This window comes from Eretmochelys imbricata, chromosome 4 (genome assembly GCF_965152235.1).
Source record: "Eretmochelys imbricata isolate rEreImb1 chromosome 4, rEreImb1.hap1, whole genome shotgun sequence".
In the NCBI taxonomy this organism is placed as follows: Eukaryota; Metazoa; Chordata; order Testudines; family Cheloniidae; genus Eretmochelys; species Eretmochelys imbricata.
The window spans coordinates 109,302,501-109,317,972 of record NC_135575.1 but is presented as its reverse complement, the minus strand read 5'-3'; the positions used below and the strand labels follow the sequence as shown (position 1 = coordinate 109,317,972).

Sequence of the window (15,472 nt, the reverse complement as noted above, 5' to 3'; positions counted from 1 at the left end):
ATTAAAATTCCATATAGACAATGACTTGTTTATATTGCTCTGTATACTATACACTGAAATGTAAGTACAATATTTATATTCTAATTGCTTTATTTTATAATTATATGGTAAAAATGAGAAAGTAAGCAATTTTTCAGTAATAATGTGACACTTTTGTATTTTTATGTCTGATTTTGTAAGCAAGTAGTTTTTAAGTGAGATGAAACTTGGGGTATGCAAGACAAATCAGAGTCCTGAAAGGAGTACAGTAGTCTGGAAAAGACTGAGAGCCACTGGGCTAGAGCTCACATGCTGCTTTCACTCAGGCTGCAGTGAGGTTGTAGGCTAAACCACTTGAGTGCTGGTAGTCCTCCAGTGCCTTCCCACAATTCACTGGAAAAGAACCATACAGCGGCTCAGCTTACGGTAGCACTAAGAACCATGGGATACGCCCCAGAAGTCTTAGGAACACCATCTAATCTGGGTGAGTGTGGCATCAGTGAGAACACAGTAACTTGAGTATGGCCTTTCAGTGTGGCTTCTTGCACCTGAGCTAGACTAACTCAGATTCTGATCATCTGAGTTAACTCTGCAGTGAAAACATACCCTTTGTTATGACAAAATTTTCACAAAAGAGGGTTTTTTCTCTTCCTGATCTTTTTTCTATCTGAGAGATTTACTGTTAATGTTCCTGTCTTTTTTGTTTTAAGTGTGTAGTTGGAGACAAGAAAATGTCAAAAACTCAGTCAAAGCAGCTTTAAGCAGAGCTGTGATATACCCAGCGATGTCTATGAACAGCAAACATAATTGCTGTTCTCTTCTGCCTGGGGGAAGATCCTGACTTCATTAGCTAAGAAATCTATTTGAGGATAATTCATTGAGCCAAGAAGAGCACTTTTTTGCTGCTCTTCATATCCTCAATGCTTTCTATAGGTCTGAAACAATGTATCTGTGATAGGTCTCTAATGAATACAGGAAGGCTTCCAACAAGTGAAATTTTCTCTTCTTTGGGATGACTATTCTCTGAAACTATTTAAAAGTTCTCAGTTTCAGCTTGATCGACTCAAATTACTTCTTTGAATATGCTGAAAAGTTGAAATGGCAGAGTTGAAGTGTAGGACTGAGACACTGAAGAGATCTGTGGAGCATCACTTATATTTCTACTCTGGTGCCAACACACTGGTGAGGCACAGTGGAGCCTCCTAGAAACAGTAATGTGTACAGCAAAGGTGATCAATTTTCTTTCTAGTCAGCATCTGAAGAAGTGGGGTTTTTATTCATGAAAGCTTATGCCCAAATAAATCTGTTAGTCTTTAAGGTGCCACTGGACTCCTCGTTGTCTTTCTAGTCTGTCTTCCTCCCCTCTCTTTGGAATGTTCTTGAGCCTTTTACAAGCAACAAACCTGACTTTAGCATATCTGATGAGCCAAAACTGGCTGTGGGTACAAGGGATAACCTGCATGGCATGTGGGTTTTGTGGAACCTTTTCCAAAAGACAGGGTGGGTGGTTCTGATGATCTCGGTGCAGTGTGTGTTGAGCCAGGAAACCTTACTTAGGACTCCAAGCATTGTGGGTATAGTGGCTGCATTGTGACAGGTGGTAGTTCTTTTCAGTTTTGTTGATGCAGTAGTTTTGAAACCTTCTGCACAAGGACAAATTATGTTGATACTTATTTATATGTCAGTATAGCCAGACCCTCTTCCTGCGTACTGGCCTGAGAAAGAAACTAGTGGAGAGAGAGAATAGGAGCTAAGATAAGCCAAGCCACCTCTTCTTTTCTTCCCCCCTGCCCATGAATGTCCGCCATAGTTAAGGCTCAGTCTGATAAGCTGTATGACTTAGCACCCAACTCCCACCATTCCAGCTGTAGAAATTCCCACTGGTTAGTGAATGTAGTGCATCCCCTCTCTGCCTGATGAACAGACAATGTGGGTCTGTATAGCCCCCAGCTACACAGTCTAACTCTTTTTAGCTCAAGCTGTAGACTCATGCTTTTTAGCTCTGGAGGTCCTTGTTGAATCCATAGTGTTGGCCAAGATGATGAAAGTTACAACAGCACTTAGCAGATTCAAATTCCTGGAGGAGAGTAACTTGAACAGTTAAGGACTGAAGACTTCTAGGCATTGTGTAAAGACAGCCTTTGCTGCATGTGAGAGTGTCTGTATCCTTAAGTAACATCTAGGTTTGCATAGATGTGAATTTTAGGTTTTCAGTAAGAAATGCAACAAAACTCAAGAACTTCCATGTAGTTGGAAAGAATGTATGTCACACTTACAAGATGGAATGCATGGTATCATGGAATGCATGTATGGATACTGAAATGGACATAGGAGTCGTGGTAGATATATACTTGAGCATAAATTCCCAGTGCAGTTCTGCAGCTAAGGGGGAGGTGGTATTACCTCTGCATTTGACATTAATGACATCATTACTGGAATACATTGTCCAATTCTGGTATCCACACTTCAAAAAGAATGTTGACAAATTGGGAAGCATTCATAAAAGAGTTACAAGAATGATTTCAAGTTGGGAAAACCTGCGTTAGAGTGAGAGACTTGAGAAACTCAGTCTATGTAGTTTATCCAAGAGAACGTTAAAAGGTGACTCAATCATGGTCTGTAAGTACCTACCTAGGAAAAAGATTTCTGATAGTAGATATCTCTTTAAGCTAGCAGAAAAAGTCATAATGAATTCCAATGGTTGGAAGCTGGGTCTAAACAAATTTAGACTAGAAGTAAAGTGCAAATTGTTAGCAGTGCTTGTAATTAATCATTGGGAACAGCAACAAAAGATGTGGGCTTGATGCACTAGTTTCTGGGTGAGGTTCTAAGTCCTATGTTATTCATGAGGTCAGACTAGATTATCATAATGGTCCCTTCTGTCCTTAAAGCCTACAAATTGAGTCTGTTTTGGGATGGAGGTATTTTACTGGTTTTAAAAACATTTTTCCCAGTGTTTAATTTGGATGGGTTTATTGGTGTTCATTTATATAGCTGGTTATTTTCTTGTACACATATACTGTTAACACTAACTAGACTATGGATTTAAAAAAAAACAACAAAACTTTGATTTTATATATATATGTTTTATCCATTCCCCCCCATCCTTCATGTGTTGCTTGTCATCTTAAATTGAAAGATCTTTGAGGCCGGGCCTTTGTTTTCATGTGTGTGGACAAAAGCTGTGGGTGCTGCAGAATACAAACAATAAACAATAATGAAATATATTCTTCAAAATGGAAATCAGGGGCCTGAACCAGAGCCCAGTGAAGTTAATGGGAGTAGGGTTCCATTTACTTGAGTAGGGTTTGAATCAGCTTCTAGGAGAATACAGAGAATGTTAAAATCCCTAATTTGGGTATATCCTCAGTGAAATTGCTCATATGCAATATCGCTGTAACATCAAGATAAAACATTATCAAGATAAACAACATTTGAAATACATTAGGGGGCAGAGAAGAAAGAAAATAACTAATTTTCCAGTAAACTAATACAAATCAAATATAAATAAATTGAGTGCTGTCACAGTATTACTGAACCTTATTGTCTTGGTCCTCAGCTGATGTAAATTAGCACTGACCTATTTATTTCAGTGGAATTAAGCCAGTTTACACCAACTGAGGATCTGACCTAGTATGTAAAATTTGAAAATATGCTACATTTATGACAGGAATCTGATTCCTCCGTAAGCTGTTTTTTGTTCTCCCCATTATTAAGGTATTGCCTGCTTTTATTTTTAATCTTTCATTTGAGAACTCTTATCTGTGCATAGGAAAGACTGGATTTTTATTTGTAAATGTTGATAAACTGATTTCACTGTTCACACACAAATGGATGAAAAAATATTTCCATCGATAATCGAAATTTACTGATGGGCAAAGTAAGAAAAATGGTGCTAGAGAACTTGTTAGAGTTTGATTTAAGGCTGTTTATTTTGTATATTTTGGAATATGATGTTGACAATTGGTTATAATTGGTTAATGGTTATAAAGTTTTAACTTTTTGAATCTCAGCGTCTGCTGTCATTAAGGAATTATTGTCTGACTCCCGGATAATTTCCCACAATTGTGAAAATTTAAATAGATAAAAATCTTAAATGCTTAGGAGTAAACATCAATATAATCTGCTGAAATTATATTTAAAAAAATCAAATTCTGCCAAACCTATCTATGCCTTACTTTAGATACAATAATTCCAAATTCCTAGAACCTTTTAGTTTCTCTAAAAATGGGTAGCTAGTGTAATATCTTTCGAGAAAAGATATTTACTTACTTTCTCTCAATGTCTTAAAGGTGGAGGGGGCATTATTTTTACACAGTTCACCTCCCTGAGCATGCTTGTCCAGTATTGTGGTTAAAATGTAAAACTCATGGCTACCAGTATAAAAGGTAGCTTGAGCACTAGCCTTCCTTCCAAGAATGAGTACCTGTAAAGCAGAGGCTTTTTGGAGAACATACAGTTTGGAGAGCAACCTTAGTTTGCTGGTTCTTTGTTACTTTGTTGAATAAAGAAGTTTTTCATTGTTTAATGAACAAATCATTCCTTTGTTCACATTTTTAAGTAATCATGTAAACTTTTGGCAGATGTCAGTGACTTTCATCATCTTTTCTTTTAAAGTTATTCATTGACTAGACTGTGGTATGCTTATAAAAATGGGCGGGGGGAGTTCTACATTCATTAAAATGTTTATGTTACAGGGAAGCTGGGAGAAGCGAATTCTGAAGAGTCTAAATAGCATGTGTACAGAACTCAGTATCCCATTAGCACGAAAGGTACTGTGTTTATTAACTTAACTTTTTAAAGTGAATGTAGAACTTGTGCCACCTTCACATCTTTGGAAACTGTGGTCCTGATCCTGCAAAAACTTATCTTATGCAAACTTTATAAGTAGTTCCATTGATGTCAGGAATTGCAGGATTAGGGCCTAAAGTCTTCAGGGAAAAAACAGATAGTAGAGATAGTGGTAGTGTGAGAGTATCCCCACCAGTGTGCCTCCATTGTACTCTGGAAGGACCACCTTGGTAATGAAGGGTGTTGGTAGGTCTTTCTCTTGCTGTTGCAATCGTTGGCCTCTGCTGGGAATACTGTACTGAGGAGCCAATTGATGGTTTTATGATGTGTGGACAGTAGTACACACAGACTGGATTGAGACCACTGACTCACTTCACATTGGCCACTGAACAACCAACATTGACACTCTTTCATGGCTGATTGGGACCAGAGTTGAACTTGTGACCTTGGAGTGAAAGGCTCAGTATTCCACTATCATCACTTCCCTTTGTCATCCATTCGTCACTTGCACCGTTATTAACTTACAGAGATTTGAAACATAAACAGAACAGAATCGGCAAGTATGTATTATAGGGCAAATCTTCCCTGTCCCTCTCCCCTAAAGCCTGGTAGCTGGCAGAACTGCTGTGGTTTATTGTACAAGGCAGAGGACAAAGCTGTGGGGAGGAACAGAGAAAGAAACGCAGGGGAATCTACTCCCCTTTTGTGCAACTGAGCTATACTCTTCCGGGCTTCTGGAAGCTTGAAGAGGGAATTTGGTGGCAGCACATGGGTGGTGCAGGGTGGATCCTCAGATACATGGAACTGCCAGACAAACATAGCTAAGGGTTCAATAGCCGATAGTGTGCCATAACTACCCCATGGCATGAGGAGGGGGATTCCAATCCCTACTTGGATTTGGTGCAATAGAGAGAATATGGCCTAAGGCTGATGCTAACTTACAAAGAGAGAAATAAAATTCTAGTGCATGCTATTTTTTTAAAAGACTAATTTTCATCCATACAGGAGATGGGTTTATTTTAGATTTTTAGCTGGTTAATTAAAAAAGACAATTTCTTTTCTTATGACTTACAGAGACCTATTGGAGAGCAAAAAGAACTTCTTAATAAATGGAATGAAATGGGAACTGATGAGCCAGGTATGTTAAATAAAATATGTCTTTTTATATAGAAGCAAAGCAAATGCATATTTATCTCCTTATTTATCAGTCAGGGATTAAAGTAGTATCCGTTGTAAAGGCAACTAGTTCCTGTTTTGTGTTTTGTTTTGTTTTTTTCCCTAGTTTTCAGTGCTTGGTAGCTCACAAATACCTATTCACTGTATTATTTATTTATTTGAAGAGTTATTGTTTGGATATTTGAATCTACACCTGCAGTCTGTAGATATATTCTCTTACATACTAATACCTAGAGAATTTGGACAGGTACCTTTAAGTTAGTAGTAGTAATGGGAGCAGTGCACTAATTGAAAGAAAAACATCATAGTGTTTACTTTTTGTGTCATTTAATCCTTAACAATTTTCTCTTACTCACATAATGTATTTTTTCAACAGCTAAAAGTGACACAGCTAATCAATATATAGGAATTACATTATGTACAGTTTCATAGCTAATGATCCCCTGTTTGGATCAACCAGGGCTTGGAGCAAGCTTGCAAGCCGCAAATACATGTATTGTCTTATGCTGTGAATAAGACTGGATAATGACTTGGAAATTATCTTGGTCTGAACAGCAGTTTCATGATACATTAATGTATAGATGTACTGCCGGGGGCAGAAGAAAATAAAGTGACGGTGTATTTTTACTTCACATTGGATTTGAAGCTGTTTAAACTTATACAATTTAAGAACACTCAAAGTATATCCTTTTGTGCTTCCATTTTATTGTGGAGTTGGCTGAATAACAGGGATCTTTTATATTGCACCAATTTGTCTTTTTGTAACTCAGTGATCATTAAATAGCAGTTTTATGAAATATCTGATTATGGTTGCTGTGCATGGCATCAATTAGTGATTCTTTTATATATTGATGTGAACTTTTTAAGTATAACTGTTCATAAAATTTCATAGTCATGATGTATTGTAGGGACAGTTACATTGTGTCAGAATTGGAAAGAACTTCATATATATTGCGAATCTTTATAAAATTTTAATTTAAATAAAGCATTTTTTAAATCCTGTTAATTTCAGATCTAAGTCTCTTCCGACCTGTTTATGCACCTAAAGATTTTCTTGAGGTAAGTATTAATGAAATAACTAACCAGCCATTGATTTACATCTGTTATAGTTAGTTATGTAAAGTGGGACCTGTGCATGGTAAGTCTTCAACAGATTGATAGGAAATTGAAATGAATTTTCTTCTAAATAAGGTAAACTGAATTAACACACAAATCTTTGTCCATTAAATAATCAGGTACAAAACTGCTTTAAAGAATTGATGGTACATTTCTATCTTTTTCTAAATCTATAAGAAATTTATCATATCTAAACGGCTGATAAGATTAACTTTTAACTGCTAGTGAATTACATTTCACCTCATATTGGTGATTCTTAAAACTTGAAACTTTTTCAATTCCTGTTAAGCAAAGGAGCTTCTTGCGTAGAAAAATGTCAGCTCAAAATGTTTAACTTGGCATACTAATCAGGACTTCGAGGCAATAGGAAGTCATGCACATCAGATAATTTCAGGTGTCCCTGAAATAGGGTGTTTGTTACTTTAGTGCTCTTTGCCTGAGAATTTAAGCTTGTATCAAAATAAATAAATTTCTAACATTTTTCTATTGTAAAGTGGCCTTTCGAATGTGGACAGAGTCTCTGTTGCTTTGACAACCTAACCTTATGGATGCATGGAAGGGGAATCATGCTGCATTGCACTCACAGAGATTGCTGGTTCATCCTTTTAAAAAAAATTCCTTTTTATTGTGCCTATAATAGAAAGCCTCCTAATTCTCTGAAATGTTACAGGAAGAATCCTGTGGGACTAACTCTCGTCACTTTATTAACATGAACAGTTACGTTGCTTATTTCATTATTAATTTCCAATTGCAGATTGGTGTAATATTACTTGAAGTAGGTTCACTGTGGTAAATAACAGCGTCATGTAAAGATGAAATTCTAGACCATCTACAAAGATTATTCAAATAATTTATAAAACAGAACGTAATACAGAACCGAAGATGGGGAATCTCCTCATAGCTGGAAATACTTGAGGCTTTTGTCTGTGACCAAAACTAAAAGTTGAAGAATAAAACTAGCTCACTGCTAAATCTTTAAGGCCAGAATTGCTCAGTTTTTACTTGTTCTTTTGTATAGTTAATTTTAATTACGGCCTTCAGTATTATTATGTCAAGGGTCTGTTGCACAATAGAGATCGCTGGTGACTTGTTAATAATGGCAATATGTAGAATGCTATTGCTTATGAAAATACAATTAAAAAAAATCAATGGCTGTATAATACTCTGTCAGCTGTTGATTAAACAAATTTGTCTAGAACCTTGGATAATGTAGGTAGGGAGCATAGAAATAGTCTGTTAATTTACAAAATTAAATTTAAAAGACAAACACAGCAATATGAATCATAATCAGCAAATTTAGTATTTAAAATGATTTATAAATTTAATGGAATGTCTTTTGCAGTGGTATGAGATGTAGCATACTTGTAACTTTTGCTTGGATAAATATGAACTGTCATTCTTTGGAACTGTGAATGTTAAAAGTGAAGTATTCTAATTTACATACGCAAGTAAGATTAATGTAACATGTTGTTCTTTGTCTAATTGGTAATACCAAACTATAAATTTCTTACATTTAAGGGCTTCTGGATGTCATAGTTGTGCTAATTATAAATGTAATACTTATCTGTAATTCAATCTTCTTAGATCTGGCTTGTATTTTGACCTTATTTTAAATATTTATAAAGTAGTGTTTATTTTCCTCTTGTTTTCTGTTGTTCTTTCCTTTTCCCCTCATGTCCCATGGTGTGTCATTTCTCATGTTAATGTATTAATTTAGGGCCTGACCCTGAGAGTAGTCCCATATAAGTCAAGAGGGACTAGTCACGTGAATTTGGATTAATCAGATGAATGAGGGTTGCAGATTTAGGATTTTAAGGAGGAATTTCCTTATAGCACTGGTTCTCAACCAGGGGTATGTATACCCCTGGGGGTACACAGAGGTCTTCCAGGGGGTACATCAGCTCATCTAGATATTTGCCTAATTTTATAACAGGCTACATAAAAAGCACTAGCAAAGTCAGTACAAACTAAAATTTCACAGACAAAATGAGAAGGTAAGCAATTTGTCAGTAATAGTGTGCTGTGACACTTTTTTGTATGTTTGTCAGATTTTGTAAGCAAGTAGTTTTTAAATGAAGTGGGTTATAGCCCATGAAAGCTTATGCCCAAATAAATTTGTTAGACACACCCCTGGAACCCCGACCTGGGATATTCTATCTACTACCCAAGATCCATAAACCTGGAAATCCTGGGCGCCCCATCATCTCAGGCATTGGCACCCTGACAGCAGGATTGTCTGGCTATGTAGACTCCCTCCTCAGGCCCTACGCTACCAGCACTCCCAGCTACCTTCGAGACTGACTGACTTCCTGAGGAAACTACAATCCATTGGTGATCTTCCTGATAACACCATCTTGGCCACTATGGATGTAGAAGCCCTCTACACCAACATTCCACACAAAGATGGACTACAAGCCGTCAAGAACACTATCCACGATAATGTCACGGCTAACCTGGTGGCTGAACTTTGTGACTTTGTCCTTACCCATAACTATTTTACATTTGGGGACAATGTATACCTTCAGATCAGCGGCACTGCTATGGGTACCCGCATGGCCCTACAGTATGCCAACATTTTTATGGCTGACTTAGAACAAAGCTTCCTCAGCTCTCGTCCCCTAACGCCCCTACTCTACTTGCGCTATATTGATGACATCTTCATCATCTGGACCCATGGAAAAGAAGCCCTTGAGGAATTCCACCATGATTTCAACGATTTCTATCTCACCATCAACCTCAGCCTGGTCCAGTCCACACAAGAGATCCACTTCCTGGACACTACAGTGCTAATAAACAATGGTCACATAAACACCACCCTATACCAGAAACCTACTGACCGCTATTCCTACCTACATGCCTCCAGCTTTCACCCTGACACACCACACGATCCATCGTCTACAGCCAAGCTCTGTGATACAACTGCATTTGCTCCAACCCCTCAGACAGAGACAAACACCTACAAGACCTCTATCAAGCATTCTTACAACTACAATACCCACCTGCGGAAGTGAAGAAACAGATTGATAGAGCCAGAAGAGTTCCCAGAAGTCACCTACTACAGGACAGGCCTAACAAAGAAAATAACAGAACGCCACTAGCCGTCACCTTCAGCCCCCAACTAAAACCCCTCCAATGCATTATTAAGGATCTACAACCTATCCTGAATGATGACCCAACACTCTCACAAATCTTGGGAGACAGGCCAGTCCTTGCCTACAGACAGCCCCCCAACCTGAAGCAAATACTCACCAGCAACCACATACCACACAACAGAACCACTAACCCAGGAACCTATCCTTGCAACAAAGCCCGTTGCCAACTGTGCCCACATATCTATTCAGGGGACAGCATCAAAGGGCCTAATAATATCAGCCACACTATCAGAGGCTCGTTCACCTGCACATCCACCAATGTGATATATGCCATCATGTGCCAGCAATGCCCCTCTGCCATGTACATTGGTCAAACTGGACAATCTCTACGTAAAAGAATAAATGGACACAAATCAGATGTCAAGAATTATAACATTCATAAACCAGTCGGAGAACACTTCAATCTCTCTGGTCATGCAATCACAGACATGAAGGTCGCTGTCTTACAACAAAAAAACTTCAAATCCAGACTCCAGCGAGAAACTGCTGAATTGGAATTCATTTGCAAATTGGATACTATTAATTTAGGTTTAAATAGAGACTGGGAGTGGCTAAGTCATTATGCAAGGTAGCCTATTTCCCTTTGTTTTTTTCTACCCCCCCCCCCCCCGACGTTCTGGTTAAACTTGGATTTATGCTGGAAATGGCCCACCTTGATTATCATGCACATTGTAAGGAGAGTGGTCAGTTTGGATGAGCTATTGCCAGCAGGAGAGTGAGTTTGTGTGTGGGGGGGGGGGGGGGGTGTGAGAAAACCTGGATTTGTGCTGGAAATGGCCTAACTTGATGATCACTTTAGATAAGCTATTACCAGCAGGAGAGTGGGGTGGGAGGAGGTATTGTTTCATGGTCTCTGTGTATATAATGTCTTCTGTAGTTTCCACAGTATGCATCCGATGAAGTGAGCTGTAGCTCACGAAAGGTCATCCTCAAATAAATTGGTTAGTCTCTAAGGTGCCACAAGTACTCCTTTTCTTTTTGCGAATACAGACTAACTCGGCTGTTACTCTGAAATTAGTCTCTAAGGTGCCACAAGGAGTCCTCGTCTTTACAGAATATATGGGATCGTGACTGAGATGAATAGGGCAGTTTACAGCTGTCAAAGCTATGATTTCAGACCCTGTAGACTCAGGCACTCATCAGTTTGCTCTTGTTTTAAGTGTTTCGTGTTACAGTCGCTACCATAAGGACTAGAAATATCTTTTTAAAAACTGGAAGTTGAGATTCTGGGCCACAATTCTGTGGCAAGAGGTGAATTCTGTGGCAAATTGTTTCGCAGTGGAATTGCAGAATACCTAGGGCACTGGGTATCAAAACACTAATAGAATAGCTCTTTTTAAAATAAAAGAGTGCAGATCAATATCCTAGAATTCAGAGCCATTGAGAAAAGTACTATTAGCTTTCAGGTACTGTTTGATAGGGAAGCTAGTGTTAATTAGGACATAGAGTATGGCCTAAATGTTCAAAAATGATGGGTGATTTTTCAGTGCCTCAATTTCAGTTTTCAGAGTGGGAGCTAAGCACCTTCTCAAAGTCAGATCCCTTTATGGATTTTGAAGTTGACTGCCCAAAATTACTAGTTGCTTTTGAAAATTTAGGCCTTCACCTGGGAGTTGCAATGCTGCAGGAGATAGCACTACGTTTGTGTCAAAGCACAATTTGTGACACTGATACTGTTGGGCCACAATCTCATGTTTAGGTATATCCACAGGGAATGACAGATTATATTATTTTTTAAAAGGTACTGATGAATCTTCGCAACCCAAATTATGAAAATGGGGATCAGCCTAGTTTCAAAAATCACCTCGGTCTAATTCAGGTTCCTCTGAAAGTTAAAGATATCCCTGAACTGGTAAGTGTAGTTGTATTTGTTCTTATGTTCTATTCTATTCTATTCTATTATATTTGTTCTTATGTTCTATTATATATTGACTAATCAATAATATACTAGGCAATAAAAAGGAATCTTAATTAGTTAATAGGTTTGTTTTTAAAAGACATGAGTAAGGATGTACAATAGGTCAGTAAATAAAATGTAACATATAGAAAAGATTTATTAAAGGAACTTTTTAATGAAAAAGAAATACAGAATTGAAAAAGGGATGTTTCCTCTTACCCCAATTAGTTAGTGGTTGATTTGCATCTTGAAACATGGCAGTATATTTTCTTACCTAATGTAACTGTGAATGTTTATATTATCTGTTAAATGACTACTCCTTTTCTGAATCCCTCTACACTCTTACCCTCAGTTACACCTGGTGGCAATGAGTTCCACACAGGGTGGCTAAAAATCAATGATTTTTAAAAATAAAAATAAAAAATCAGATTTTTTTATTTAAATCTAAATTTAAATACAGGTTAAATTTAAAAAGCCGATTTTAAAATTTAATTTTCAATTGACAATCTATGCTAAGACCTGAACTACTAATAATATCTATCAAACTAATTTAATTTAAATACATTTAAATAAATATTAAGTAGTACATATGTGTGAGGAGGATGAGATCTTCTTAAAATCTTGAAGGACATGGTGACCAGAAACAACAGTTAGTTCAATTCAAATACAGTTATTGCTTCTTTTTGTTTAATAAATGTTCATTTGTTTGAAATGCAAAACATGTTTTGATGAGAAAAAAAGTTAGTTTTATTTAATAAAAGAAACTAAAATGCTTTTTTTGTATATTTTTAATTTATTTGAATTTCCAACTCTATTGAGCTTGATACAAGACACAAGTAAAAAATTAAACTGCTTAAATTAATTGCTTTAATAAATTTGTATAGATGTAGTGTATTCTCTTGATCAAAAAGAAGCCACAAATTTAGTATAAAGTTGTTACAACTAAATATAAGTCAACGTGCTTTAATGGTTACCAACTAATAAGGATCAACCTTTCTTTAGGAAAAAATGTAAATACATGCTTAAAATCTATTATTTAAAGCTTGATGATTTAAATAATTGATTTGATTTTATTTGATTTATATCCATCTACCCTGGTTCCATAGGTTTATTATTCATTGTGTAAAATAAAAATAAAAAAATGATTACCTTTTATCAGTTTCAAATTTGCCTTTCCATTTCATTGGATGTCCTTTTTGCTCTTATATTGTGAAGGAGGGTAAGTAGAAATGTTAAGTGATGGTGATTTTGGAAGCAAATACTGTGGACCAGTTTGTAAGGCCACTTTGTGCCATGTAAGCATAAAGAGTTCAAAATGGTATTACTGTGACTAGACATAGTCAGTCTGTGCAGGAGAACTCTCTGCTAGCATACAGCGAGTGAAAGTGGCTCTGACACCAACTATACAAGCCATTCCCTGTTTCTGCCCTCCACCCCCATGGGGAAGGATTAGGGTTGCCAACTTTCTGATTGCAGAAAACCGAACACCCTCCCCCCACCCCTTCCCTGAGGCTCCACCCTTGCCCTGCCCCTTTTCGAAGGCCCTTCCCCCCCACTCACGCCATCCTGCCTCACTCCAGAGCTCGCTTTTCCCCCACCTTTGGTCACTTGCTCATTTTCACCACGCTGGGGCAGGGGGTTGGTGGTATGGGAGGGGGTGCGGGCTATGCCTAGGGGTACAGGCTCTGGGGTGGGGCTGGAGATGAGGCATTTGAGGTACAGGAGGGGGCTCCGGGCTGGGGCCGAGGGATTCGGAGCGCAGGAGCGGATGCGGGCTCTGGGAGGAAGTTTGGGTGCAGAACGGGGCTCAGGGCTCGGATGGGGTTTGGGGTGTGGGAGGGGACGTGTGGTGTGAGCTTCAGGAGGGAGCTCAGGGCTGGGGCAAGGGGTTGGGATGTAGGAGGAGGCTTGGGGGCATTTAGCTCAGGTGGCTCCCGCCAGTGGGAACTGCAGAGCCAGCACTCGGGTTGGGGACTGTGCACGAAGCCTCCCTGGCCGCCTCTGCGCCTAGAGGCTGCAGGTTAATGCCGGGCACTTCTGGGAGCCACGCAGAGCCAGGACTGGCAGGGAGCCTGCCTTAACCCACTGTGCTGCCGACTGGACTTTTAATGGCCTGGTCAACAGTGCTGATCTGAACTGCCAGGGTCCTCTTTTGACCGAGCATTCCAGTCAAAAACCGGATGCCTGGCAACCTTAGGAAGGATAGTGTGTGTCAGCTGCATTCTGGGGACAGGATGTAGGCCAGACAGGGAGGAAAGGGGATGTGGTTGATCAGAGGGATAGCTCGGTGGTTTGAACATTGGCCTGCTAAACCCAGGGTTGTGAGTTCAATCCTTGGGGGGCCATTTAGGGATCTGGGGCAAAAATTGGGGATTGGTCCTGCTTTGAGCAGGGGGTTGGACTAAATGACCTCCTGAGGTCCCTTCCAACCCTGATATTCTATGATTCTGTGATCTCTGCTGCACCTGATTCTCCACACACACAAGGCTCTCGAGGGACTTTATGCTAGTGGAGAGAGTTAGGGCTTCCCCTGGGTGACCCTAACTTGCACCCAGAGCAGTAAATCAGGGAGCCATAATCGGCTCCCTGCAGCTTCCGTCTGTTTTGTCTGAGTTAAGCTCACACGTAGGTGAGAATCAGGGCGTTTAAGTGAAACTGTTTTTCTGTCTTAGAAAAATCTTGTACTGATTCTTCTTTCTTTTAAAATCATTTACTTCATACGTGTATAAAGTTTGTTAGTTTGTAGGATATAAAGATACATTTAATTCAAGGATTTTTTTTAAATAAACTTTTAAAGAAGGAATCTCTCTCTGCGAGCTCTTCATAATGTGCTTTTAATTCTCTATTTGTATTTTTTTCAGAGAGACTATTTCAGTGAGCTAGGCTTGAATACAGGACAGCTGGGTATTGATGATTCCACACAAGTGCCTCCAGGTTAGTGTGTGCTGTGCTTTAATAATTTAATTAGAACAGTAATGATTAAAGTATGTTTTTATGGAATACTGTGTAATTGAAAAGTAACTTGTATAACTTTTTGATAATATTCATAAGTATTTGTACCACAGCTATAACTCCAATGGTTCTCATGTGAATAAAGTTGAACATATTTGAACTGGTAGTGGATAACATTGCAAATGTGAAGAGCTTGATTTGAAAGATGTGGAGTGCTTGCAATTCCTGTTGATTTCAGATGGAGCTTCAGGTGTTTAAACCCTTTTCAGGATCAGGCCTGTGTCTCAAAAATATATATATATATTTTTTTAGAAAGTCTCAAGTTTCAAATCAAAACCGCTTTGAGTAACACAGTTGTGCAGCTGTGACACCACAGGATTATTAGGAAAATACAGAGGCACCTTTTTGA

The 15,472-nt window shown here is 38.5% G+C and overlaps 1 protein-coding gene across 5 annotated transcripts in view; it reads left to right on the top strand.

Moving 5' to 3' along the window:
• The window catches only part of TBC1D19 (TBC1 domain family member 19), a 111,706-nt gene that overhangs the window by 34,173 nt on the left and 62,061 nt on the right, over positions 1-15,472 (top strand). For all 5 annotated transcript variants that reach the window (XM_077815776.1, XM_077815775.1, XM_077815774.1 and 2 more), the window contains exons 5-9: positions 4,677-4,751; positions 5,845-5,908; positions 6,959-7,005; positions 11,956-12,066; positions 14,973-15,045. In XM_077815776.1, coding sequence (XP_077671902.1) covers positions 4,677-4,751; positions 5,845-5,908; positions 6,959-7,005; positions 11,956-12,066; positions 14,973-15,045 — 370 coding nt within the window. The remainder of the gene's footprint in view (positions 1-4,676; positions 4,752-5,844; positions 5,909-6,958; positions 7,006-11,955; positions 12,067-14,972; positions 15,046-15,472) is intronic.